Genomic DNA, 26,348 nt, shown 5'->3' with positions numbered 1-26,348 from the left:
TCTTTTATTTTGAAACTGTACATCAGAATGTCCTGATTCTTTCTGAGTGACTACATGGTGACTACATGGTGACAAGTGACTAGATGGGATGTCCTGCTATCACCCTGAAGTGAAATGAGTCTTTGATACTGGACAGTTTTTGTTTTATTCTCATCTAAACACAGAGGGAGGATTTGTTTTGACTCTACCGTAATGCATAGGATATTCGCGCACCGCAATATCACGTGAGGGCTGGCTTCACTAGGTTTTTCCGAGTGGAGGCTGGCTTGACCGCAGTCTAAAACTAGAGAGAGAATCGCTGTCAAGGGGGCTACAACTACAACAAGATGAACATTTGACCGTGATTTAATTGTAATCTGATACCGGATAGTAAAAACCATGAATTAAGGCTTTGACAAGTCTGCAGACAAACGGCAGGCGAAAAACCTTTTTAAATGCGTGTTTTCTAATGGAGATTTGGCTAAGCTAACGTTGTAAATGCTCCGACCGTCCACACTCACAACAACGGCCTAAAGACAAGTTTACGCGCCAAACCACGGGTAGCGCCATAACCCTACACAAATGCACTTCATTTCCGCCGGAAGTCTTTTGCACAGCGTCTGTCGGTGTAAACCGGTGTAAACAGTCAGACGGGCACTGGTGTAAACACAGCGATTTCGATGCTAACAGTGATGCTAGCTTGGGAACACGATTCTACTTCTTTGACTGGAGATGGCGTTACTCTCCCCCACCCGAATTCAGTGCAAAACTGGGAGGATAACATGACGACGTGGCCCAGCATAACGTACAGCAAAATTTGCTCCTACTTCGTTCAATCCATGGCAATAGATGGAAAAGCAATGGACAGTCTGAAGGCATATCATAAGGCTGCGCACATTCTACTTTGCCCACATGCTCCCGAAAATTGTTGACGATTTTGTTGAGGGAAGGTTACAGTTCTGCAGTAAATATCTCAGCATTTTAAAACCAAAATAAACTGCCTTATTTAGGTCATGCCCACAGGAGCCAACAGTTGTCTGTTGTTTACATAATGCACAATTTACATGATCTCTTTATGCTGTGCAATATATCATATGTGCCTGTACTGTTTGAGTGAAAATAAAGTTTGATGTAATTTCATTTCATTATTGCACTGTTATTGCATTATTGCATTTCATATGTTCCTTAGAGTGCTACAATTTCTTTTAACACAGTTCATCATTCATATTAAGCTCATACTGTACATAAATAACACTGAATTAATTAATTGTTGAGAGGAAACTAAAGAAATGGCTTCAACAAGAAAGATCACATGTTTAATCCTAACAGGTATTACAAATTAAAATATAAAAGCAGCCCACACAATTACATCACTATGAAAATATTCATATATAATATTAAAAAATACAATGCATGCAGTATTTGTTGTGTTCATCTGTATTTAATGAACAACATGGCTGGGTGCTGGGTGCTGGTTTGTGGTCGTAGCACTCTCTATCTAACCACTCGTTCAGGTGCTTTCTCGAGTGATTGCAACCAACTACCGCACACGTAGTTCCCGAACCACTTTTCTTCATGTTGTAATTGTTATATCCTCTTTGTCTCTGCGATATCAGTGCTTTGTCGGCACAACGGAGCTAGCTAGCAAAACAAACCCAGTCCGCCAAAACGGAAGTGCATTGCATCGAAGGGAGGAGTTCAGGATGTAGAGCGGAAACGGCTCAATAACTTGTGTATAGGCTGGCATGATAGGCTGTTCAATGGGGCTGTTGTGTTGTGTAGATTCTGCCAGAAGGAAAATCAGCGGGGAGGTGCCACATTGCTTTTCTTCCCGACTGCAACGCTGGTCCCGCAAATCAAGCAAAACGTGATTGGTCGATATTCATCGAGGGGTGGGGGGGAGGGGTGTTAGATAGATATAGAGTTGTAGTAAGTAGATAGAGTTCGCTATGATTTAGGTTTCGTTTATGCATAGACATAGCCGTGGGAACATGTTTCAAATGGGGGGTGCTGTGGGGATCACATCCTCTAGGGGGGTCAGGGGGGAAGATTTTTTTTCAACATTATAAAGTAAAATGCTTCAATCTGGTGCACTTTGAGCTGAATTGCCAGAGACTAGATCTAAGGGGTACAACTCTAAACACCCATATCGAAAAGATCGGCTTACATTTTAATAATCAAATAATTATGTGGACATAACCAATAACCTAACATAGCCAATAACAAGTAAATGTAACTTATTTTATTTTTGTTGTTCATTTATTTCTTATTTTACCAGTTAACATTTATTTATTTATGCATATTCTTTAATCTCTCCAGATTTAAACAATATTTCTGGTTTACTGTCCTATAGTATGCACTGGAATGATTTCAAACCTGTTTTTATTTATCCCAATAATTATAAAGGTTGCCTTGGAAATATTTATTTACATAAATTGTTAACAAACCGTTTGAGACCCTCTGAGATAACTTAGACTAAAGTGAACTATCTAAACAGTCAGTCCTTTACCTCACTGAGCCTCTCAGTCTGTCTGGCTATCAGTCCTGTCCAGACAGCTGATATCTGTCCTGTGTGTGAGCTGCGGGCGCCTGATAAGCCACTTTCATCGTTCAGGGCAAATGGAAACTGTAACCGGGGTGAAAAGGGTGTTATCTTTACTTAATTATGAATGTTGTTACATCAGGGCTGAAAATTCGTTTTTTTGTATTATATTTCCATTTAATCTTGTGGACGTGCAGATTCCCTGTCCTCCATCAGGGGGTGCTGCAGCACCCTCAGCACCCCTACTTCCCACGGCCCTGTGCATAGAGTAGATTATTTTAATTACATTTCCTTTTTTGTTTTGGATTTGCTTGGCGAGCTATTTTTAGAACATGCCCGGCGGGCGACTCACGTTGCCCCTGCGGGCGACTGAGTGCCCGCGGGCACCGTGTTGGCTACCCCTGCTATAGATACTACCCCAGTTCCTCACGAGTCTAAAAAACAACTCACGTCAACGCACGTAAGCAACGTGGGCGCCAATATGAGCGCTCTCGTGACCAAAATATTTGACGGCGCTGATTGGCTGAAATTATGTTGCGGCGGCACAGTTTACTATTGAGACTTTTGCAACGTGCTGGTTGCTGCTGATTGGCTCGGGGGCAGCGCCCCGTAATGATAAACTAATGCCAAGGGCAAGGCCAGGCAGGAAACATGTGACTTATCAGTAACTTTAGACATCGTAACACAATTTTAAACAAGATTTTATTGTAGATTATACATTTTACTGATACCAATTGTATGATATTTACCTTGTTCATTCAAAATACAAAATACAAAATATATATATTTTTGAAATATATATATATTTTTAAAAATATTTTAATTTAATATTTTTTTTAATATTTTTGTTTGTTTGTAGGAAGAGGTGGGGCGGCGCCCCTATGGGCCGGCCGCCACTGCTTGTCATATTAAATCCTTTATCTAGGACCTAGATACCACCTTTATCTAGGACCTAGATACCACCTAGATTCTAGGTGTGTAAATGTCCTAGATTCTAGGTGGTACCCAGGAAGGTCTATGATGGTGTTACTAGGAGAGCCCAATATAATTTGAGGTGGTACTCTGTGTAAAAAGTTTGAGAACCACTGGCCATCTTACTTGCTCTATGTCCCTCATACACTTGAATAAACATGTGCAAACATTGAAAGTACACCCAGGGGTTGGCAACCTTTACAATCAAAATATCAATTTTTGTCCAGAGCCTCAAAACATATTTTTGCCTTATAAGGGGACAAGCCTATTAAGATCAATTTCTTAAAAGTACGCCGAGTTGTGTTTTCTGTTGGAGAACGTAAAAAAAAAATAGGCTTACAGTATTGATAAGTGGACATTGAATTGTTAAAAAAAGTAACTTATTAATTTCCATATTACTATTATTTATATATTCGTATATTTTGCCAAAGCAACAGAGAGCCACTGGAGAGAGGCGAAAGAGCAGCAAGCGGCAGGGCACTGACCACCCATATGCATTGCCTGCTTGCCCCGAGGCTATAAAGGCCAAACTCAACGGAGCCTCAGCGAGTTTGAGGAAACTGCAGCGGGAGAAGACCAATGCCTTGGCGAGAGAAAGGAGGGCCAAGAAAAACATGCAGGCTCTTCTGAAGGATGTTGGTTTGGTTCTTCTGATAAAGGTGTGAATATCTAAATAATATACCACCATGCTATTGTCATTAGTTGTGTCCCTGTTCTTCAAGCTAAGGCATTGCTAAATTAACAACTCTTGGCTTACAGAGTGAGTGGTAACATGAGACCGATTTTTATACATAAAATATAAATATATTTTAATTTTATAATTTATTTTAAATATTAACAATATAATAACATAAATGGAAATATATACACCTGCAAATATTTAATATAAATACCTTGTGTGTGTGTGTGTATAGCTATTGCTTTATCTGCTTAATGTTATTTTCATATGAAAGTCCATGATTATAAGTATGCAGTATCATAACTAGATCTTCGATGTTTATAAAAAACCAAACCGTTTGAAAATTGGTTGAAAATTGAGCAAGCTATGGTTATTTAAATAGTAAACCACAATGTTATGAATGAGGGCACTGCCTTTAGCAAGATGGCGGCCATGTGGCAACGTCGGTCTCCATTGGCCAGCAGCGCGGGTGAGTCCTCTAGTGTTTATATATATCTATGGCGTCCGAGTAAATCGCCAGAACGCCAACACCTCCTCATCACTCCACCGCTCCCATTTTTGTGTTGCCATAAGTTATTCTCTCTCCGTTGGTGCGCGGGGCTAATGCTAATGCTAATAATGCTAATGCCAGCAAACAATGGCGGCTTCACAAAACTTTTCTGAGTTTTACGGGGCGTGGTTTGCAATTCGCCCAGCCAATAGAAATTGGTACTTTTTTCTCCCCAGGATAGTAATACCTCTCTAGCAGGCACTACAAATGGGGGTAAAAGTTCCCGGAACTAAGTTCTCTTTTTGGTGTGAACGCAAAATAAGGGGTAGCCTAATAACGGAACTAAACGGGAAAAGTACGGGGAAAAGTAAGGGGAAAAGTACTCCGGTGTGAACGTCGACGATCCTGCTGATACCATTAGGTTGCATTCGACATGCAACCTTTTAATTGTATTTTAATGTATGTATGTAATGTATTTGTGCAATGTATTTTAACATTTTAATTGTAACATTGTAATTAGATGAAATCTGAATTTCTATCCAGAGATGAGTGCATTTTCATTATGGGATAACCACTTTGGCAATGTCTGATGAGGGCAAGTAGTCAAAAATAGAAGAAATTATTTCAATATTTAGATGTTCATTCAATTAGATTTCTCGCACTTTGCTGCAATATGAAGGAAATCAGACTAATCTGGTGGAAAATGTATTAGAAGGAGAGCAGCTACTGCATGTGTGTGTTTGTGTGTGTGTGTATTAAATATCATTAATCTCCCATCAGTTGAACCAAGATACATTTTTGTTGACATGTATTAATTCATTTTCATTATTTCTTATGAGAATTCAAGGGCCAGTTGTTATTGTGTGTAGCTCAAATAAATCCGCTTGGACTGGCACAATGCAAGAAATGTGCATTGTGCATGCAAATCATTTAGTTTATTTGTATTTTTATCGTATGTTTTCATGCATTTATCAATTTGAGAGCACTAATTCATATTATTACCATTATTATTATTTTATGTTATTATTGTTCAGTTTTAGTATTATTTGATTGTATTCTCTATTTTTGTTCGTAGTTGCAGTTGGTTGTTGATTATTTATCGGAGCTACTCTACAACATGCTGCCCAGGCCCGCAGAAATGCTGGCTCCGGCAGTGACTTCTGGTGCTCCTCTTCTCCGCATGGTTAATAAAACTGCAGCGACGTAATTTGCTCTTAATGACAAAAATAAATGTTCACTAAACTGTTTACATGTCAATGGCCACATGGGGGCCTCCGTGTCCTCTCTACCGCCTTCAACCTCTCTCTCCTCATTTCAAGCCTTTGCCAAATTCCCTCCCTCCTCCTCTGCCTGGCAGTAGTCCCTCTCAGGCCGAGTAGGGGAGCATTCACACCCCGCTGTCGGTGTTTAGCGGATGGGGCTCTCAGCCTGAGCCGGAGGGAGGAGGAGGAGGAGGAGGAGAAAGATGACCGGTATCCCGTGTCCCCGCAGGCTGGCCCGGCGCTCCAAGTCCGCCCTGCTGATCGCCGCCTTGGCCGTGCTGCTGGTCCAGACCCTCATCGTGTGGAACTTCAGCAGCCTGGACTCCGCAGGCGGCGGGGACGGAGGCGCCAGGAGCCGGGAGAAAAGAGAGGAGCGAGTCGGGGGGCTCAACAAAGCAGACAAGGAGCACCCGCGGAGGGGGCTGCAAAAGAAGGGCGACCCGCCGCCGCTCGGGAAGGCGGCCGTACAGCACAAGCTGCAGGCGGTAAGGTTTAAAATAATACCTGCTTCAGCTAAAACAAGTTTTGTGAGTCAAATTAGATATTTTTACACCTGTGTTTCCTCAACCGAGTTGAACATTTGCGTATGTCCCGGGGGAAGCCGCATGGTAGCTACGTAGGAGATGCTACGGAGTGGCTGCCGCTGTTGTTTTGGCATACATGAGTCGGCAGGCCAGCCTCGATATACAAATATACCCATTTAAGGAATCGATTAATGACCACATTTACCAGGTTAAACGGACTCGCTTGCCTTTTCCTGGAGATTGTAGTCACTGTTCAGTTGTCTGTAATGTGCAAGCAGCCTTCCATACATTTAAAACTTAAAGCCAGAATATTTTTTTAACCACTTACCTTTATCAGTTTAATTCGCTGTGTTAGCCACTGTAAAGTCAGCATTGATGGAAGGAAATATCGATGTTTGCTGTCTGAAAGGGCATGTACATTGATCATGTTCATGACGAATGTAAGAAAATCACCGATGTTGTCCTACAATATCTTATTTTGTGTTCTCCATTATATGTGCGTCATCGAAAATGAAAAACAAATATAATAGTCTGTTTTGTTAACGCACTTCGGTTGGCAATTCTCCACTCAACATACAGCAAAGCGTCTCGTCTGCAGTAATGTACGTCATTTTCATTACTTTTAATATAAAAGATCAACATAGTTTGTATGTATCCCAAATGCATAAAACCTTTACAGACATTTCAGCTTTTCATATTAAGGTAACTGAAGCACAGAATGAGCAACTGTGGGATAAAACTGTTAATTGTGAGTCTCTTCCTAGATCTGTGATTTAAGGGTTTAATTAAAACCCTTCTGTTGGTGATATTAAGGGACCCTACAGACTCCTTTGGAAACTGGGAAATGATTAAGCCATGTTATTAATGGTAATTGCCCCTCTCTGATATTAACTTGTGAAACGACATGGGTGATTTGTTGCATGCTGTCAGTAGAAGTATAACATCTGAGGGGAGATTCCACATTGTTTTTATGTTAAGAAAATGTTGTTACTGTATGTGTGTGTGTTGCTTTACCTGGTGGAATCCAGGTGTTCTCATGTTGTCAAGACACGATTGTACTGTATGTGTGCCAGAAGGAAGGAGAGGGAGAGACGTGGGTTCTATTGCAGGCATCCATTTTTACGTCCTTTCATTACAGTTAACCGGATGCAGTGTGTGTGTGTGTGTGTGTGTGTGTGTGTGTGTGTGTGTGTGTGTGTGTGTGTGTGTGTGTGTGTGTGTGTGTGTGTGTGTGTGTGTGTGTGTGTGTGTGTGTGTGTGTGTGTGTGTGTGTGTGTGTGTGTGTGTGTGTGTGTGTGTGTGTGTGTGTGTGTGTGTGTGTGTGTGTGTGTGTGTGTGTGTGTGTGTGTGTGTGTGTGTGTGTGTGTGTGTGTGTGTGTGTGTGTGTGTGTGTGTGTGTGTGATGTCCTGACAGTTATTGGCTTTTAAAACAGTAGAGATACATGCCAGCACATTTTTATAGAGCAGAAGTTTAGGAGGTGAAAAGAAAGAGGGAAAGGAAACAAAAGCGGCAAGGAAGAAGGTCGACGTGACCACTGTATGAGTAATTAAATATATGTGGAGATTCAATCATTTAAAGGCTCTATTGTCCTATGCACAATAGTTACAGTGTAGTTGTTTGCAATGGAAATCTTAAATCCCAGGCTCCTCCAACAAGGCTACATACAATATACTGACAATTGGACATATTGAACAAAATACAATTTATTAAGCTTTTCTTCTTACCGGAAGTGTAGCTAAGATTGCCCATAAAAACATCAGAAAAAGGTCAAAATGTCTGTTACAGCCTAAATCTTCAAAAATGCCTTTTTATGTTCATATATTCAACAAATGATCCTAAACACCAGCAGCAAAGACATTTCAATGAAGAAGTTGGAACCTTTAATTGTTTGGCAATTGCATCCTCTTTCACAGAGGGTGCAGCGTTTATGGCTTTCCATGTTGTTGTAGTGTTGCACAGATTAATTAATTTAGGGCTGCTAATTATTTTGTGTGTTAAATGTGAGAAAACAGAGAACATCCTCAGTTTAATAGACTTCTAGCTACAGTTCAGTCACTCACAAATTGAAAAACTTGCTGTAAGTTAGTGCAGATATATTGAGAATTTCCATACAGAATCTATCAATGTTAAAGATATTGTCCTAAAATATCATGATGTGTATATTATATGTTATTGATTGTGTGTTATGTTGACAGTTTGGTTTTAAATTTCTCCACTCAACAAACAGCATAGTGCCTTGACAGAATATAGTCTACAAAGGGCTGCCCATGTTATGCAAAAAAATATAATTTAGTGTGCAAATAATAGATTTTTGGAATAGTTAATGTGTTGTTAAGCTTTTGATTTAACTCTCCTTAGTGGGGCTACAACTGTAAACTTTCTCCCGAGTTTGGTGCAAAAATAAATGTTATTCCTTATTAACAAATTCAATTTCCCAGTTGATTTTAAAATATTTGTGCTGTTGCCTTTTAAAGTTCATCTGCCTGTTGATTCCCGGGACTGTGAAATATCAATCATTTGATCAATTGATTGATGGGCAGTAAAGATTTCTGTGTTTGTTAAAGTTATTTAGCAAACAAGATGCTTGATTAATCCCCAAATGAAATAAACGGATCAATGGATATTTAGACATTATTCATTAAGTGGAGCCCTAATAGCATGTTTTTTTTTTCTGTTGCAGCTTTGTGATTCTGTAGTGAAAATCAGTGAAGACTGAACACGTGTGAAGCTGATAAATTGTGTGGGAGTGTGTTTATTGACAGGAAGGAGCATCCTATTTCCAATAAAAGTGTGTGTGTGTGTGTGAGACTTTCACTGCAGCACCTTCCACAGAAGCATTAAAAATACCTGCAGTGTTTCCATCAACCAGCCTGGTGTCTGTGTCATTTGTGTGTAGCACTGTGTGTGTTTGTACGTGATGCACCGTGTTTGGCACTGTCTGGGTGATGCTGTGTCTACGTTTTTGGGTCATGCACTGTTTAGTAGTGTGCATGTGACCCATCATGTGTACTGACTCAGTGTGTTTACAGCCGTCGTGGATGGTGCCACAGTTGTTGCACAACTCTCACATTCATCACACCTTTGCGGGGAAGTGACACACAAACAGACAGACACACACAGTTCTGGTTAGATCAGAGGATTGGTTTGGATCAGGTTCCACCGATGTAATTAATACTTTCTAATCTAGTTTAGATTGTTCGATAATCCTGTGTGTGTGTGTTTCTTCTGTATCTGTGATTCTTCTGTATCTGTGAGATCAGCTTTAAAACCTTTACAGTGAGAATATGTTTGGATAGAAGGGATATTTGGTGAGGGTTGGGATTAGAAGTGTAGCTGTGATGATTACAAAGGTTTTTAGAGCTCAAAGCACCAGAAATGTCAACAACAATCTACCTTAAAAGAAGTACTGTCCCTATGTGAACATTATGTAGAATGTGAGTTGCTGAAGTACAAATACATTTTTGAAAGCATCAACCACCAATCACATGATCTTCCAAGATCTAATAGTTTCAGTTGGCCCCAGTAGACCTGGCATACACTGAACCCAGATATTCACCAAATTCCATCTATAACGTTTTACAACCTGAAGAGTCAAACAAAGATACAACACACATATTTGTTATAACAACAATACTTTTAATAAGATAGCCGTAACAGTAGGCCTAACAGTGTAATACTTGTTACCGAGACACTGTTGCATTTATTTAAATACTCCTAAATTGTAATAAATAGAACAAGGTAGCGCAATTATAATAACAGCAGCACACATTTTAATAAACAAACAATTTAAATACAAATAAATGAATGGCTTTATATAGAATAAAACGAACTGTAACAAATAGAACAAGGTAGGATGTAGCGCGATTGAGCGCTATAACAATAACGGCAGCATACACTTCAATAAACAAACAATTTCTTTCCAGTCTTTCAAATAAACAAATAAATCACAATCAGGTTGCAAGCTTCATTTGACTAAGCCGTAAGCCTACCTACACTCTCTTCATGTTGTGTGCGAGGAAGATGAGTTAGTCCACATTCTCAGGTAAAAGTGAACTTCTGGTCTTGTTCACGATGTAGCCAGCCTTTGAGAAAATGCGCACTGACGGGGTTGAAGTGGCCGGAACGCAAAGGCAGTGCTTGGCCACAAATGCCAGTTTGGGATACCGGTCACTGTTGTGCTTCTACCATGCAAGTGGGCAAGACTGGATTTTAGTCGTGTCTCTTAAATATTGCTCCATCTCTTTCTTTGCGCTGTCTCCATCGTGTTCTTTTTCCTCTTCATCATCAGACTCAGACTGCATCAGAATATCCTGCCGTTTCTTTTTTTGGGGGGTTGGCACGGCAGTCTCCTCTTCTCTATCGCTTGCTGCCGGCTCTCCTTCCACCTCCCGAACGGTCTGTCGCTGGTGTAGATGTTCAGCCAGGCGGACAACCTTAAAATCAAATAGGTTTTTATTATTCACGTGCACAAGATAAAGTAGTGTGGCATAATAATAGGTAGGCCAGTTTCTTGTCGCATATTTGGCACACTGCCTTCTTCTTATCGTCTTCCAATTTAAAAAACGATCCCACATGACAAGATCTTTTTATATAAATAAAATTATTAGCTTGTTGATTTAGGCCCATGAAACATGGCTGGGAAATATAATCCAAATGCATTATTTTTGCTTGACTAAATTATCGTAAGCAACTTTTTATGCCAACTTTTTTGTTGAACAAATATTTTTCAAACTATATAATTATATTTATAATGATTTATTTTGAAGGAGCATCATAGTGCATACGGTCAGAAATCAGGGCGTAAGTTCTAGGATCATGCTGGCATGTTACTCTCTCTCTTGCCGATTACGCACAACACACTAATGTTAAAACCAGAAAGCTGCTTTATGTTTTCCTTTGAGATAATTCTCACTAAATCTGGCATAGATATACTTAAATCCCTGCGGTAATCCCGGGGCGTCCTGTTGCTTCCGCCAGGTTTCACAGCGCCATCCTGTCCCTCGTTTAATAGTCCATTTAGCTTTCTTTCTGTCCATCTGCCTCCGTTTTTCCTTTTGTCACCTCTTTTTTTTTACATTTTGTTAAGACTTATTTTGTTTGTTTTCTGTGTGTTGAGCCTCATTAGATATTCTGTTTGCATTCAACTTAAAAGAGACCCTATTAGGCGCTCTGGGGGCTCTCCCTTCCCTGTAGTGTGTTTTGGTTTTTGTAAACCCCCCCTGCAAGAAACGTCTCCATTGGACTCCCTTGTTTACTTCGGTAACTTAGTGACATCACCATGTAACCTACGCGCTTCTACTGGTTAGCGCTCCAACACATTGTATGTGATTTGCAAGGGAGGGACATCTTTAAGCAGTTAACCAATCACAACAGAGCTGGCCACCTAACCAATATGAGCAGACTGGGCTCTGGTTTCAGACAGAGGATGAAAAGACGTGCTTCAGCACAGGCAGTATGTGAACAATAAAGACCTTTTTTTTACATTACATGTTACTTATTAGACGCTTTTATCCAAAGCGACTTACATACTCAATACTGTGGGCAATCCCCACAGGAGCAATTTGGGGTGAAGTGTCTTGCCCTGTGTGAGACTGACCGTTGAGCGGCCCAGACCAAGCAAGGAGGCAGAATGTCCAAAAATATAACCCGACGTGGGCATTTACTCAAATATGCGTACAAAGTTCACAGCCTCAATCATGTGACTGACTGACTGACTGACTGAAACACACACACACACGTGAGGGGGAGCAATTAAACAGGTGAGGGGGGCAGAGACAACCCAGGGCCCCAGGTGCACACAATCATCAGCCACAGACATTCAACATATTATTTGCACCCTGATTACACTCAACCGCTGTCATCCTTATCCCAGCATCCAGACGACATTTCAATAAATACGGTTTAATCAGTTAAAAAAATAATACTTCAATAATTAGTATAAATTATGTGCAAATACGCAATGTTAACTGTACTGTGCAATCACGCTAATAAAGTGCAATATCACCCAGCCCAAAGCCGTCAGTCCATGGTGACGAAGTCGTCACATTTCCTTCCTCCTCTCCCCAGGAAGCACAGTGTCTTACAGTCTCGGTTTCGGGACCACCAGTCAGCCACCCGGTTTCAACACCGCCTCCTCCGCCACCTTCAGCGGGGCCAGTGAAGCCGTTATCCAGAAGCTGTTTGACCTGTTGTAAGGCGTTGGTCTGCCTCTATTCCAACCCAGGTTCTGTCGACTCCTCGTGGGTCCGTTAGCTCGTCCCTTAGCTTCTCCTCCTTGTCTCCGTTAGCTCGTCCGTTAGCTTCTCCTCCTTGTCTCTCGTCTCCTGCTGCCTCAGCAGCCGTGGCCCCCTGGTCAGTTCCAGGCCTAGCCACCCCCAGCCGCGGTTCCTCTCTTTGGTCCCTCTTCTTTCCTCTCGTCATTGTCACCTCCTCACTTGGTCGAATCCCACTTCTGACACCAATTGTGAGACTGACCGTTGAGCGGCCCAGACCAAGGAGGCAGAGGCAGAACGTCCAAAAATATAACCCGACGTGGGCATTTACTCAAATATGCGTACAAAGTTCACAGCCGCAATCATGCTGTTCTCCTTTCTCACATCCTGCAGCCATAACGATCTCTCACACACACACACCCTCTGAGCACCACAAGAAACAGCACTTAAATATACAGACTAATTAGACACAGGTGAGGGGGAGCAATTAAACACAGGTGAGGGGGGAGGAGACAACCCAGGGCCCCAGGTGCACATAATCATCAGCCACAGACATTCAACATGTTATTTGCACCCTGATTACACTCAACCGCTGTCATCCTTATCCCAGCGTCCAGACGACATTTCAATAAATACGGTTTAATCAGTTAAAAAAATACTACTTCAATAATTAGTATAAATTATGTGCAAATACGCAATGTTAACTGTACTGTGCAATCACGCTAATAAAGTGCAATATCACCCGGCCCAAAGCCATCAGTCCATAGTGACGAAGTCGTCACACCCAGGGACACAACGACATGCTGACTGCAGTGGGGTTTGAACCTGTGACCCCCTGATCCCAACACCAAAGGTCTACCCACTGAGCCACGCGCCTCCTTTTTTTGAACATTAAAGCATGGAGACATGTCACAGAAGAGGCACAAAATAAAATTGAACCTAAAAAAGAGCAGAATAGGGCCCCTTTAAAACAATTCACAGCCAAAGTCATACATTACAAACAAAGACAATACTCACATACAACAACTAAAGCATGTACTTTATAAAATACTGTATATGCTTGGAAAGATAATACAACAATAAATAAATAGTTTTAAATTGTACTGCACGTTGTCACAAATTGTTATCCCCAATACAGTAGTATTTCTACCTCAGTTGAGCATATACTGTAAGGTTTTCATTGCAATAAATTCCTGGCTGTATGTTCCCACAGGTATACTGACTACAAACATACACACACACACACACACACACACACACACACACACACACACACACACACACACACACACACACACACACACACACACACACACACACACACAAGTGTTTGATTAATGTGTGACTGGGACTCCATACAGCCTGGTGAAAGAGCTCTTTATTGCTTCATTCAAAGGTGTTCTCTCTTTCTCTCACACACACACACTAAACCTTTTTATACTAAATATTATGGTTGCAACTGATGCTTATTTACATTATGGATTGATCTACCAATTATATTATAAATTATGGTTTCTGGTGATTGGCTCATTGAAGGTGCAGGTCTTTAGATAGGTAAATAAATGACATACCGGTTCTGGATTGAAATCAGCTGTACATCTAAAAGAATTCCCCATTTAAGGAGGGTGATAAACATGGAGGATCTTATCAATATCACCATCCTCAAACCATTTTGACGTTAAAATGCATTTACCCGTTTGTCCTCAACCTCTAATCAACAGTTGTCGGATCAACAGGTCTCCTTTCTTGCCCCCTTCCCCTCTTTCTTTCCCTTTCCTCCCCTCTTTAATGCCTCTCGCTGCGGGCTCTTTTGTCTGTTTTCTGTCGCCTTTATCATCCAGCAGCAGGAGGTCTGAGACTACTTCAATAGGAAGCTGCAAACTGACTTACAGTGTGTGTGTGTGTGTGTGTGTGTGTGTGTGTGTGTGTGTGTGTGTGTGTGTGTGTGTGTGTGTGTGTGTGTGTGTGTGTGTGTGTGTGTGTGTGTGTGTGTGTGTGTGTGTGTGTGTGTGTGTGTGTGTGTGTGTGTGTGTGTGTGTGTACATGCGTTCGGTGCGTGTATAAAGAATGATGTCTTTGTAGGTAGGCAGTAGTATTTTAGCTGTGGTCCGTCTCCATGGAATGCCCAGATTTCTTGGGAAAAACTTAGGAGAGAGAAAAACAGTTGGTGTTATTTTGAAGGCAAATTCAAGAGACATTTTTACAGTTAGGAGTCGGGATGTCGCAATACCACAAACTTACATTTTCGTAGTCAATACCAATCCCTTTGAAATCCATGATTCTACATACCCAATTAAAACAACCCGTTAAAAAGCTAAGCAATGAATCCGATGCACTTCAGCATATGTATATAACATTTTCATAACAAAAAAAATGAAAACAAATGGAAAAACTTTTATCAAAATATCTTATTAGGCGCTTTCGTACTTTTCCCAGGAATAGTTCCCGGAACTTATTTTCCCCGGAAATCTTTAGTTCCGGAACAATCTAGTAGATCGCATTCACACCGGAATAAGTCCCTGAGGGAACCGCTGACGTCAATTCTTCTTCTTCTTCAAATCAGCGTATACTTTAAAAAAAAACTATATAAACTACCCAGTATGAACTATTTTATAGCCCTTCTTAGAATCATTCGGTCCTTAAAGTTGTAAAATGCACGAAAAGCCGAATCTAGATTTATTTTCTGTCTCCATTCATTCTAATGAGTCAAGATGGGAGCTCGGTGGGCGGGGTTTAAGGGGGGCGCATGCTCTGTGAGCGCACATACGGGTTCTTCTGCTCCGACAGCTAGGCATGATGGGTAATCTGTGACGTTTCGCTCTCTCAAAAGTTGGGCCATTTTGTCCTCATGCACCATTATTCTTTTGTGTTGCCATAAGTTAGTCTCTCTCCGTTGGTGCGCTGGGCTAATGCTAATACGAGCAAATAAAATGGCGGCAAACACTTTTCAGAGTTTTACGGGGCGTGGTTTGCAATTCGCCCAGCCAGTCAGAAATGCCTTTTTCTCCGCAGAAAAGTCCCTGCTCTCTAGCTCTCTAGCAGACACTAACAAGGGGTGAAAAGGTTTGCAAAAAAAGTTCTAGTTCCAGATCATTTTGGTGTGAACGCAAAATCCCAGGAACTATCGGAACTATTCCTGGGAAAAGTACCAGGTTACCGCTGTACTTTTACACTCACTGATCACAGGAGAGCTGTAAATAATTCACTGCAACTACAAAAACAAACACACACTCTCATTCCTTTAAACCAATATTACAGATGAGATAATGAAAGGTTTTGTGTGGAGCAGGTGGCAAGACCTGATATTAAAGTCTTCCCACAAGTACTCAGAGTGTGTGTGTGTGTGTGTGTGTGTGTGTGTGTGTGTGTGTGTGTGTGTGTGTGTGTGTGTGTGTGTGTGTGTGTGTGTGTGTGTGTGTGTAGACATTTTCTCTAGGGGATGCTGTGGGGTAGCTTGACGTTTCATAGAGGGTGCTCAAACTTTAAGGGTTTCCCATTAATGCACCAGCGCTACAGTTGAATTTTCTACTGCAACTCATACTCCGGATTTTCGCGGGAGACTCCCGATTTCATTGCCCTCTCCGGGTTTCCTCCCAGGGTCATATTTCTCCCGCATTTCTCCCGATTTCTGACTAAATCAGATTTACTCAGGACTGTTTCCACTCGGACTTTAATACAGCTACACCATTGTTTGGTTTCCATGGTAACACATCTCTTTAGTAGCGCGTACAACTGAAAGTCTGAGAGGGTGAGGCAGATAGTCACAGAAAAAAGAACAAAAATCGACAACTACTCTACTCTCTGCTCACTCCTTTCCTGCCCACACATATGCTCAGTCAAGGATAATGCTACAGGCCGCAAGGCATTGCACTTAGAACTACAATATAAGCATGTTAATGTTAATCTAACAGCTCCGGCGATCCACTAGCACCCCCCCACCCCCCATCTTGCATTTTGAAATGCTCTCGAAGATTTTTTTTTAAATATTGAAGTTAAAAGCATCAATCTGGTGCACTTTGAGAGCAAAATTAAGAGATCTATGGATACATCTCTCAACATACATATGAAACAGAACTGCAAACAGATTTACTATTTCTTTATAGATATTTTACAAATCACTCCCCTTTTTAAAACAAAACGTTTGAGACCCACTGAGATAACTAGACTAAAGTTAACTATCTAAACACTGAGAGTCCTTTACTTCACCTGAGCTGAGGTTATCTGAGACTCTCAGTCTGACAGGAGAGAGTTCTCCCTCCACTTTGTTGTTGAAAAAGCTCCTTATATCCGTTAGCTTGGCTAGCTAGCACCAGATGCTAACCACAACGATCTCCGGTAGAGGGTAGAGACCCACCGGTGCTCGCGCACGCACACAAAATGGCTCGTGCCACACACACACAGAGCAGAGCTTGAATGAAACACAGAGAGCCAGAGGTAAGTTACTTCTACTCACGAGGCCTATTATGTGCAGAATCCCTCTCGCTTTCAGGTGGTTTTGATTGAGTGTCCACACGTGGACGTTTAAGGACTAAAAAACGATCCATTTTTCACTTTGGTGTTAGCAAATAATTTGGCGCTCCAGCTAACAGGAAGTCACTCAAGTGTCACAAATTAATTTAGCCTATGGGTAGGTCAAAAATCTAATGTGTGCTGGCCATTGGCCTAATCACCTGTTTTGGCTTTATGTTTTTGGTCGAACATTTGTTTGTTTTCACATTTGCATTGATCGATCAAAAAATCGAAAAAAACATATTTCTTGGGGGTGTTTAAGGGGTGCTTTTGGCAATCCTGGGGGGTGCTCCCCCCTGGCGCCGCCCCTGCATGCCAGCACATTTTTATAGAGCAGAAGTTTAGGAGGTGAAAAGAAAGAGGGAAAGGAAACAAAAGCGGCAAGGAAGAAGGTCGACGTGACCACTGTATGAGTCATTAAGAATATGTGGAGATTCAATAATTTAAAGGCTCTATTGTCCTATGCACAATAGTTACAGTGTAGTTGTTTGCAATGGAAATCTTAAATCCCAGGCTCCTCCAACAAGGCAACATACAATATACTGACAGTTTGACATATTGAACAAAATACAATTTATTAAGCTTTTCTTCTTACTGGAAGTGTAGCTAAGATTGCCCATAAAAACATCAGAAAAAGGTCAAAATGTCTGTTACTTTACTCTGATTCTTTGAATAGTTAATGTGTTGTTAAGCTTTTGATTTAACTCTCCTTAGTGGGGCTACAACTGTAAACTATACAACTGTAACCAATATTACAGATGAGATAATGAAAGGTTTTGTGTGGAGCAGGTGGCAAGAGACCTGATATTAAAGTCTTCCCACAAGTACTCAGAGTGTGTGTGTGTGTGTGTGTGTGTGTGTGTGTGTGTGTGTGTGTGTGTGTGTGTGTGTGTGTGTGTGTGTGTGTGTGTGTGTGTGTGTGTGTGTGTGTGTGTGTGTGTGTGTGTGTGTGTGTGTGTGTGTGTGTGTGTGTGTGTGTGTGTGTGTGTGTGTGTGTGTGTGTGTGTGTGTGTGTGTCAGAAACACTCTCTTTATCCCTGGAAAAGACAGATAAAGAACGATCTATGGGATTAAAACACCCATCAAGGCCATGTGGCTATGCAAGTGTAACACACATACACACACGCAGCTCCAAATACAGTATATATCACCCTCTGACTCTGGGAGGTCAAGGCCACAGCTGCCGTGTCTCAGGGGTTAAAGGTCACTGGGCTCAGGAAATCATTCCTTTCTTCCTTCTTCCCCTCTGTTTCTTTTTCCTAGAAAGAGTGAAAGTGATGCCTGACTGAATAAAAAAGCCAGGGACCAAAGTGAATATACTGTAGATTGGTAATCTGCACAATTCTGGAGATACAATGAGAACCAAACCTACACAGTTTTCAATATTTTAAATGTACGATTTGTTTTTGTAAGAAAAGAAACTACGGAAACTTTTGAATTCTGAATTATTTGTTATTGTGTACTGTTTTTCTAATTAACCTCTGCACAAAATATCATGGCAATCTATCAAATAATTGTTGACCTATTTCAATCTGGACTAAACTAGTAGAATGTTGCTGGCATTACAAATTCTTTTAAAATGTTCATGGCAATCAATTAAATGAACATTTGTTTATCAATTACTCGCAGCGTGGTACCTTTTTTAATTGCTATATAATAACATACGACTGGATTCTTTTGTTGAAAAGAAAGATGTGTGGACCAGTAAACATCAGCCATGTTTGTTTTCTCTGTGTGCGGATGTTAGGCAGTTCTTACAGGATTACAGGATGTCATTGTTATGATTGTGTTGTAGCGGACTCTAAGGACATAATTCACCATTGTCTGTGGTAGTAATCAACTTAAGTGCCTTTTCTTTGATGTTTTACTTTTGCACTTATACAATAACAGTTGGACAGTGTCAGTGTGTTACTCTGGAAAAATACAGGGTTGAGAGTAGTTGTTTTGAGAGTTCAGAGTGGTTTTGAGATTTCAGCTGTCTTAAAGGGTCCTCTTATGCTCATTTTCAGGATCATATTTGTATTTTGTGTCTACTGTGAAATGTTTATATGCATTAATGTTCAAAAAGCTCTTTATTTTTCTCATGCTGCCTGTGCTGCAGCACCTCTTTTCACCCTCTGTCTGAAACCAGAGCCAAGTCTGCTCTCATTGGTTAGCTGGCCGGCTCTGTTGTGATTGGTCGACCTTTTAGGCTTATGTTTGGGACTTCTCTATCACGTATAATGTGTTGGAGCACTAGCCAATAGGAGCGCAAGTGACATGAGGTCATTATTTCACGGAGGTAAACAAAGGAGTCCAATCGAGGTGTTTCAGGCAGGGGGAGTGTGGGAGAGAAACTCCCTATGGAGGGAACTTTGGGATTTTATCCTTTGCAGACCATTTACATGCAGAAAAACCTATAACACAAAGCAGGGAAGGTAAAACACCAAAAAGTACAATAGGACCGCTTTAATGAATGACTCATCCCACATCAAAGATAGTTGTTGATTGTTTTTCTTTCTCACAACTTCTACAATATATTAATCAATTTTTTTCATTTACAGGATGCCTACAATTCCCACCGTCCCAAGGAGAAACTCCGCCTAGACAGCAACAACAACGAGAACTCGGTCCCTAAAGACTTTGACACCATCGACAGCAACAGCAACAGCAACCTGGGAGCCCGACGGCAGCGGTTTCCACTCGTTAACTCCAAGCGCAAGCTGGACAAGGCCCAAGCACAGAGCATGCTGGGAAAACCTGCAAACGAGGTCCTTAAGTTCCCTCCGGTGCAACCCAGAGGGGTGGGTCCCCATAACAATCGCACCCACGTCCGTAAACCCCACCCCCAGGTTCCAACGGTCCCAATACCGGTGTGGGGGTCCGATCAGTTTCACACGGCAAAGAGGTCCTCTACGCTGCCACCGCCCAGCGCGGTGGTGAAGAAGGAGCAGCCGCAGTGCGAGATCAGCGGGAAGGAAGCCATTTCTGCTCTGTCCCGGGCCAAGAGCCGCGAGTGTCGGCAGCAGATAGTGGAGATCTACTGCAAACACAAAAACAAAGCCCTGATGCCGGAGACAGTGCCTCGCTACTGCCCCATAGAAGGTGAGATCTGCACTCATTTATACTCGAGATGAAATATCAGCAGATGAAACCTTTTATTTCAAAGGTTTAAATAGTTTATTGCCATATGGATAATAGCTACTGCTCAGTTGTTGGCAATGAAATTCAGAATACTTTATTTAACCCAGTTGGAAATTGTGTTTCGGAACAGTTGCTCCATTTTAAAAGAAAATAAGACAAAATGGGAAAAGAAAATAATAAAAATATATATTTGAACACCAGAAATAAGAGTTACAATTATACAACTATATAAAACAATAAATACGTTAACAAAAATATGTATATGCTTGCAGGTGGTTTAATGCATGTTGGTATCTAAAGGACATTTGTGCTGTGAATGGTTACATGAATAGGGCTTAAGGCTTGTGAAGATGTATCTCCAATACACTCAACAAAATATAATCTAAGGCAAATGATATGACTGGTATAGATGATTTTAATGTATGACCCACCCCCAGTTTCAAATACGTATGTATTACATTTTTTCCCTCGAAACCCCCTTTGAGGTCTTGACCCCTGGTTGAGGACCACTGTTCTAATCTTTTCTTTGGAGGATCTTAAAAAACGGAAGATGTCCATTAGGTTAGAAAAAGTGTAGTAAGGCTAAAAATAAATGGTGGCCATTTATTTTTCTGGTGGACTGAATCTGAAAAAGGACTGATGTAGCATATTTCATGAGACTATATTTACAATATGGGTGTAATCCAAAATATGACATAGTTGGCTTAAATGTATTAACCTATGATTTAAGGACAGATTTATCCCTTTAGTTATGACAGCGGCTGATTGAGCAAGTTAACAAATGACAGACTGAAAGACGTAAGGACAAGGAATCAGATGAACAGGCGGCTGCTTTGAAGTGGCAAAGAGAGATTTATATTTTCTAAATGTACCCTTTCAGAAGCATTTTTAACCCGGCACGTGCCATGAAGACGCTTCCAGTCCGCTGCCAGTTTTATTTTCAGGGAGCTGAAGCGCGGACGGACACAGAGGATGAGACTCAGCCTGAGTAATTACACCCCAATTAAGCAAGCACTTTGCCGTCTTATTTTTGGATTCGCTGACTAATGATTTGCTTGTAGTCGTTCTCTCTGAACCACCCTGCGCCGTTTGGGGTTAAATTGATGTGATTATAGGTTGCTTTGATGATAGGCTAGTCATTATATCCACAGACTGGTGTGGCTTTGGTGTTTCTGTGTGCATCCAGTGGTGGGAGAACTACTCCAATCCTTTACTTAAGTAAGAGTAGAAAACTGGTATTAAAATTAGGGCTAAGCAATATGAAAAAAAATCCGATATATGTTTGACGACATTGCAGTCTTATTCATTGATGATTACACAAAATATTTACACAATGACAATTTTGTTAAATAATCATCAGTAATGTGGTGAATTCAGAAAGATCACTCTACGAGTAGATATAGGGCTTTAAAGCCATCCAAATATCTCTATATCAATAACATATTTATATAAGCTATAGAAGTGCAGTATTATCAGTCAAATGGGCTCTAAGTGTCAAAAGAAGAAGTACTCATTATACACAAGGGATCTTTTCAATTGTTATAGTGTTATAGAATATTATATTATTCTGTTTTTGTCCAACAAATAGATGTATTTGGTCAAAAATATTGCGGCATTTGATATACTCCATATCACCCAGCCCTATTGGGAGTACACTACCTCATATCCTATAAGAATATTATGTGATTTAATGTTTAAAACATTTTAAAAGACTGTATTAAAGGAAAATAATTTCTCCCAACATTTTTATTTCAAGGTATGATTAGAACACTTTATTTTTCTCTGGGAGGAAATTTGATTCATTTTTGTAATAAAATAAAACCATTTAGTTAAAGTAAAATGTGTGTACAAACCAGATAATGCTTTAAAAACAGTGTACAAAACGTTGCGAGCATTGCACAGTTGAATATTTGCACGTTTTACCGCCTAAGCATAGTAAATATTGCACAAAAGGAGTAGTATAAGGTAGCAATAGAAGTAAAGTACACGTATGACAAAAAAGTCCAGTCCTCGAATAAATGTATTTAGTTACATTCCAGCACTGCGTGCATCGCTCCCCCTGTCTACACCAGATTACAGCTATTCATCCTGAAACTCCCAGCATGCCCCACAGCGCGGGTAAGGTCACTAATTAGGCGGAGCAGGCCTCAACCCGTGCCAACTTTAGGGTGAGCGTGATGATGGAGAAGCATGAGGCTGTCGGAGGCTTTGTATATACAGGAGGCAGATTTAGCTCAGACAGCCACAGACTGAACAGCATTTCCACAAAATAATAAAAGATTAAGAACAAGAGCGGCGTGACGTTTCCTTGCAACCTGCACTTAAACAATGCAGCAATTAGTCTGTCTTGATGTTCTCTTTTTAGATTTTTTACAAAATATGTTTGTAGAAAATTGCTGATTTGGTGTTTTTTGTTTCGATAAATATATCCCAAACTACAGTTGTACCACAGTATGGGATTAACAATGTTGGATAAACCTCATTATTTGACAAATGTGTTAAAATTGTATTTATGTAGCAAATTGCATACCTCAGGCGCTGACTCAATGTGCTTCACAATAGATTAAAAAAATAATAATAAATAGTTAAAGATGACAAAAACGTATAAGATGAGAAGAAATGAAATTATAAATAATAATAGTCAAATAATAACTATAAAATTGAAATACAAAAATATATATTTAAATAAAACCAGTATACAATCATGTTTTCAAATGAGTTGTTTTCTTTGTATGTCAAAAAAATATGTGCATTATTTATTTCCTATTGTATAGAAACGAAAAACAGCCAATCCCAATAGGAGCTGGAAACAACACAATTAAAACAAATTCGATTTTTTTAATTAATTCCCTAGACAGCAGACCCCGTTGGAAAATGTGTTAATTACCCGAGTGCTGATATGAACTGTTTTGGCAACAGGACATGAATGCAACATTTTATGTCAACTGTTCTGTAAAAGATGCTGCCTGTGTACTGAGCTGCTCCCCTCTGTCCAGGTAAGGCCAATGTGAACGTACAGTGGGACGAGGACCCCTCGGGGTCCGCTCAGCTGGTCCCGGCCCGGATGGCTTTCGTCCTGGTGGTCCACGGCCGGTCCTCACGTCAGTTCCAGCGTCTCTTCAAAGCCATCTACCACACCTCGCACTACTACTACATCCATGTGGACCAGGTGAGAACACCCACTGTCACAGAGCGGGGAAGGGATGACGTATTTTCAAAGGCCGACCCGGAAAAGACATGCACAGAAATCTCCACATTAACAGCGCCTTTAACATTTAACGAGATGCAAATGCAATCTCCAGAATGAAAAAGCTAACGTAAGGCTATGGGGACTACATCACACTCACATCACTTACTGGTCACCACTGCTAAGCTAGACAAAATAACAAACACAATTATCAAGTGGGGTATTAACTGATGTATTTCATGTTGTAGAACAAATCATTGAAATCTCTTAAGCTTGTGCTAATCACAGACCTTATTTCAGGCTTCTAACTAATAAATCCAATAGACCACGATACTTCTAGGGAACTAAAATGCTAACACATTTCTGGACTCATTCCTGCTCCCTTTTAAATCATTCTAATACTTCTTTTTACGCAGGATTAAAAAAAGAAAACATGAGCTTTTTGAGCTGCAAGCATTTTGACAAACCCGAATGAAATGCACCGAGATGAACGCTTTATCAGAGAGAAAAACTCGTCATTTGATATATTTCTAATAATATAAGCCTCACCCCCTCCAGGTCAGAAAATGTCTTCCGTCTGATTACAGCCACACTATATCTGTTTGAACTGTTTGTGTGCTACATTTCAAAATCACTAGTCCTATGTTAACTTTTCAGAGAAACAAGCTGAGCTAATGTTAGCTCACAGCCAATCTGCCCTAAGTCCTTCAAGGAAACACTGATTTGTAATTTAAACCTGCTTAGTTCAGTGTTTAATCACAAGCTCTGTTAGTTTTGGAGAGGAGTAGAGCCTATAACCTTCCCTGTTGTAATGTCCACCTTCCCAGAGGTCCAACTATCTCTACAAAGAGGTCCTGTCTCTGGCCGGACAGTATCCTAACGTCCGGGTAACTCCCTGGCGGATGTCCACCATCTGGGGCGGGGCCAGCCTGCTGACTATGTACCTGCGCAGCATGGAGGACCTTCTCAAAATGTCCGACTGGTCCTGGGACTTCTTCATCAACCTCAGCGCCGCAGACTACCCCATCAGGTGGGATACAGGGTCAGAGGAGGGAAGCAGAAAGACAATTACACTTTTGAAGTTAACCTGAATTGCTAAATTCATGGCAAAAGTATAGGTCAAATGTTCATTTGCATTTTATTTTCATTTGGTAATTGTGTTAAAGAACTGAATTAAAGGACCAGTCATTGCCATATTTCAAACTAAGAGCCCAAATTACCCTCATAGGGTTTCTATTTGTGCTTAAAGGATAGCTTTAGATTGTTTGAAGATACTTTAACAGTAAATGCAGTCTAGAGGAACAGACAGGTTTGCCAGCAAAAAGCTAAGCAATGTACTTCTGTGGACGTGTTTGATACATACATATCAGTTGAAGTGTACGCTATATTTAGAATGTTTTCACCGCTTTACCTGGCTGTCAGCCGTTTCTGAAGGGGAACTGAAGTTCTCATATACTCTCCTCTATTGCTGCACAATATGTATTTATTTTGTATGATAAAAACTTGGGGAAAGACACCAATACAGCTCTTAATCTAGAGTTAATTTAAAATACAAAATGTGTAGAAAACCACATCATAATGTTACTATCATTTTGGTCCCTTTTGTGTTCGAAACAATTTTCTATTTGGAAATGATTTCCTTTTAATTATTCAATTCATGAAAAAAAAAAAACCTTAAAGTCACATAAAAAAAAACCTGATAAGGGAAGTTTTTGGGCCTGGTTAGCTAGAAATATGGCAACTTTCAAAATATTTATTTTAACATAATGAAATGTGAACGATGACCATACAGTATAAGCACCTTGTGAAACCCGACCTCAAACTATCTTGACTATCTCTTTTAAACCAAGAGATGCTCTCTAGGCTCTTGATCCATAGAGGTTTGGTGGATTTCCCCCCCGCACCGTTCCCTGTGTTGTATCCCTGCAGAAGAATGTGGGGGATTTATCGATCACGTCAAGTCCCATCCAAACACGCAGAGCATTGATTTGTTAAAGCCGTGTTTGGTTTGTTTAAGGTCTTATGGATCAGGTTACACGGCCAATAGCCCTCAAGTGCATTGACTCTGAATGGATGTGGAGTCTATAGCTTTGAAGCAGAGCCCCTTTAATGGCTGCCCTGCTGCTCTGGGATCTGAAGGGGTCTGAAGGGGGGTGTGTTGTTGGAGGAGAGCTTTGCTGGGATCAGTGCAGGTTTTGAGCTCGCTGAAGCTGGAGCAGTGAAGTAATGAAGTCCCATAAAGACATTTGTGGAGGTCGTACTTTTGTTAGTCTGCGGAGATGTCGTGATCTGTTCTAGAATTCTGTAGTTTAATGCAAAAACTATTAAGAAATCCGTCCCAGTAAGCAGCATTGGTTCGATTTTGGGAAATGATTCAGTCCATTGGCCCCTTTTTATTCAGTTTGTGCCAATTTTGGTGCGTTATTCCTTCATTACTAATATGATAAAGGTCCAGGAAACGGGGAAATAAAATAAAATAATGAATAATATCTTAACACCTTTATTTTTCAATTAATAGCTGCAACTGTTAGTAAATTGAAAATATATGGTTAAAGTTCAATAAATACAGAGATAAATACATAATATCTATCAGGCTATTAATAAAATAAAGATACAAATACATATTATAATATTAATAGATACAGATAAATAATAGATATTAAAAATGTATATATATAAACACTTTCAAGTACAGCTCAAAACAATGAATCAATTGACAAAAATGTGTTAAAATAATATTGCTAATAAAACGAATGAAATGTTCAACAACAGCTCAAACATTATTCAACTGAAAAATGATGATTGGAAATTATTTTAATAAGGAATTCGAAAAACCCAGTATTTTAAAATGAGTAACTCTAAAATGTC

General features: G+C 40.5%; 1 protein-coding gene and 1 long non-coding RNA gene across 4 annotated transcripts in view; one reads left to right on the top strand and one right to left on the bottom strand.

The window, feature by feature from the left end:
* The first annotated feature begins 5,939 nt into the window (after positions 1–5,939).
* The window catches only part of LOC307016656 (xylosyltransferase 1-like), a 38,884-nt gene continuing 18,475 nt past the window's right edge, over positions 5,940–26,348 (top strand). Inside the window, exons 1-4 of one of the 2 annotated variants that reach the window (XM_079645863.1) lie at positions 5,940–6,409; positions 19,714–20,254; positions 23,290–23,462; positions 24,308–24,510. In XM_079645863.1, the coding sequence (XP_079501989.1) occupies positions 6,128–6,409; positions 19,714–20,254; positions 23,290–23,462; positions 24,308–24,510 (1,199 nt within the window). In that variant the 5' untranslated portion in view covers positions 5,940–6,127. Of the gene's footprint in view, positions 6,410–16,876; positions 17,096–19,713; positions 20,255–23,289; positions 23,463–24,307; positions 24,511–26,348 lie in introns of those variants that run through there. The other variant, XM_079645864.1, reaches the window with a different exon arrangement.
* Positions 10,065–15,256, bottom strand: LOC307016657. Of its 2 annotated transcripts, none has more exons than XR_013801860.1 (2): positions 12,454–15,256; positions 10,065–10,882 (listed from the first exon to the last, which is right to left on the bottom strand). It is a non-coding gene; the product is annotated as an uncharacterized lncRNA (long non-coding RNA). The 2 variants fall into 2 exon arrangements; XR_013801861.1 differs by having other exon boundaries at positions 12,533–15,256.

This window comes from Notothenia rossii, assembly GCF_949606895.1.
Source record: "Notothenia rossii genome assembly, chromosome: 8".
Taxonomy (NCBI): domain Eukaryota; kingdom Metazoa; phylum Chordata; class Actinopteri; order Perciformes; family Nototheniidae; genus Notothenia; species Notothenia rossii.
The sequence above is the reverse complement of the archived record's forward strand: the minus strand, read 5'-3'. Positions and strand labels throughout refer to the sequence as shown.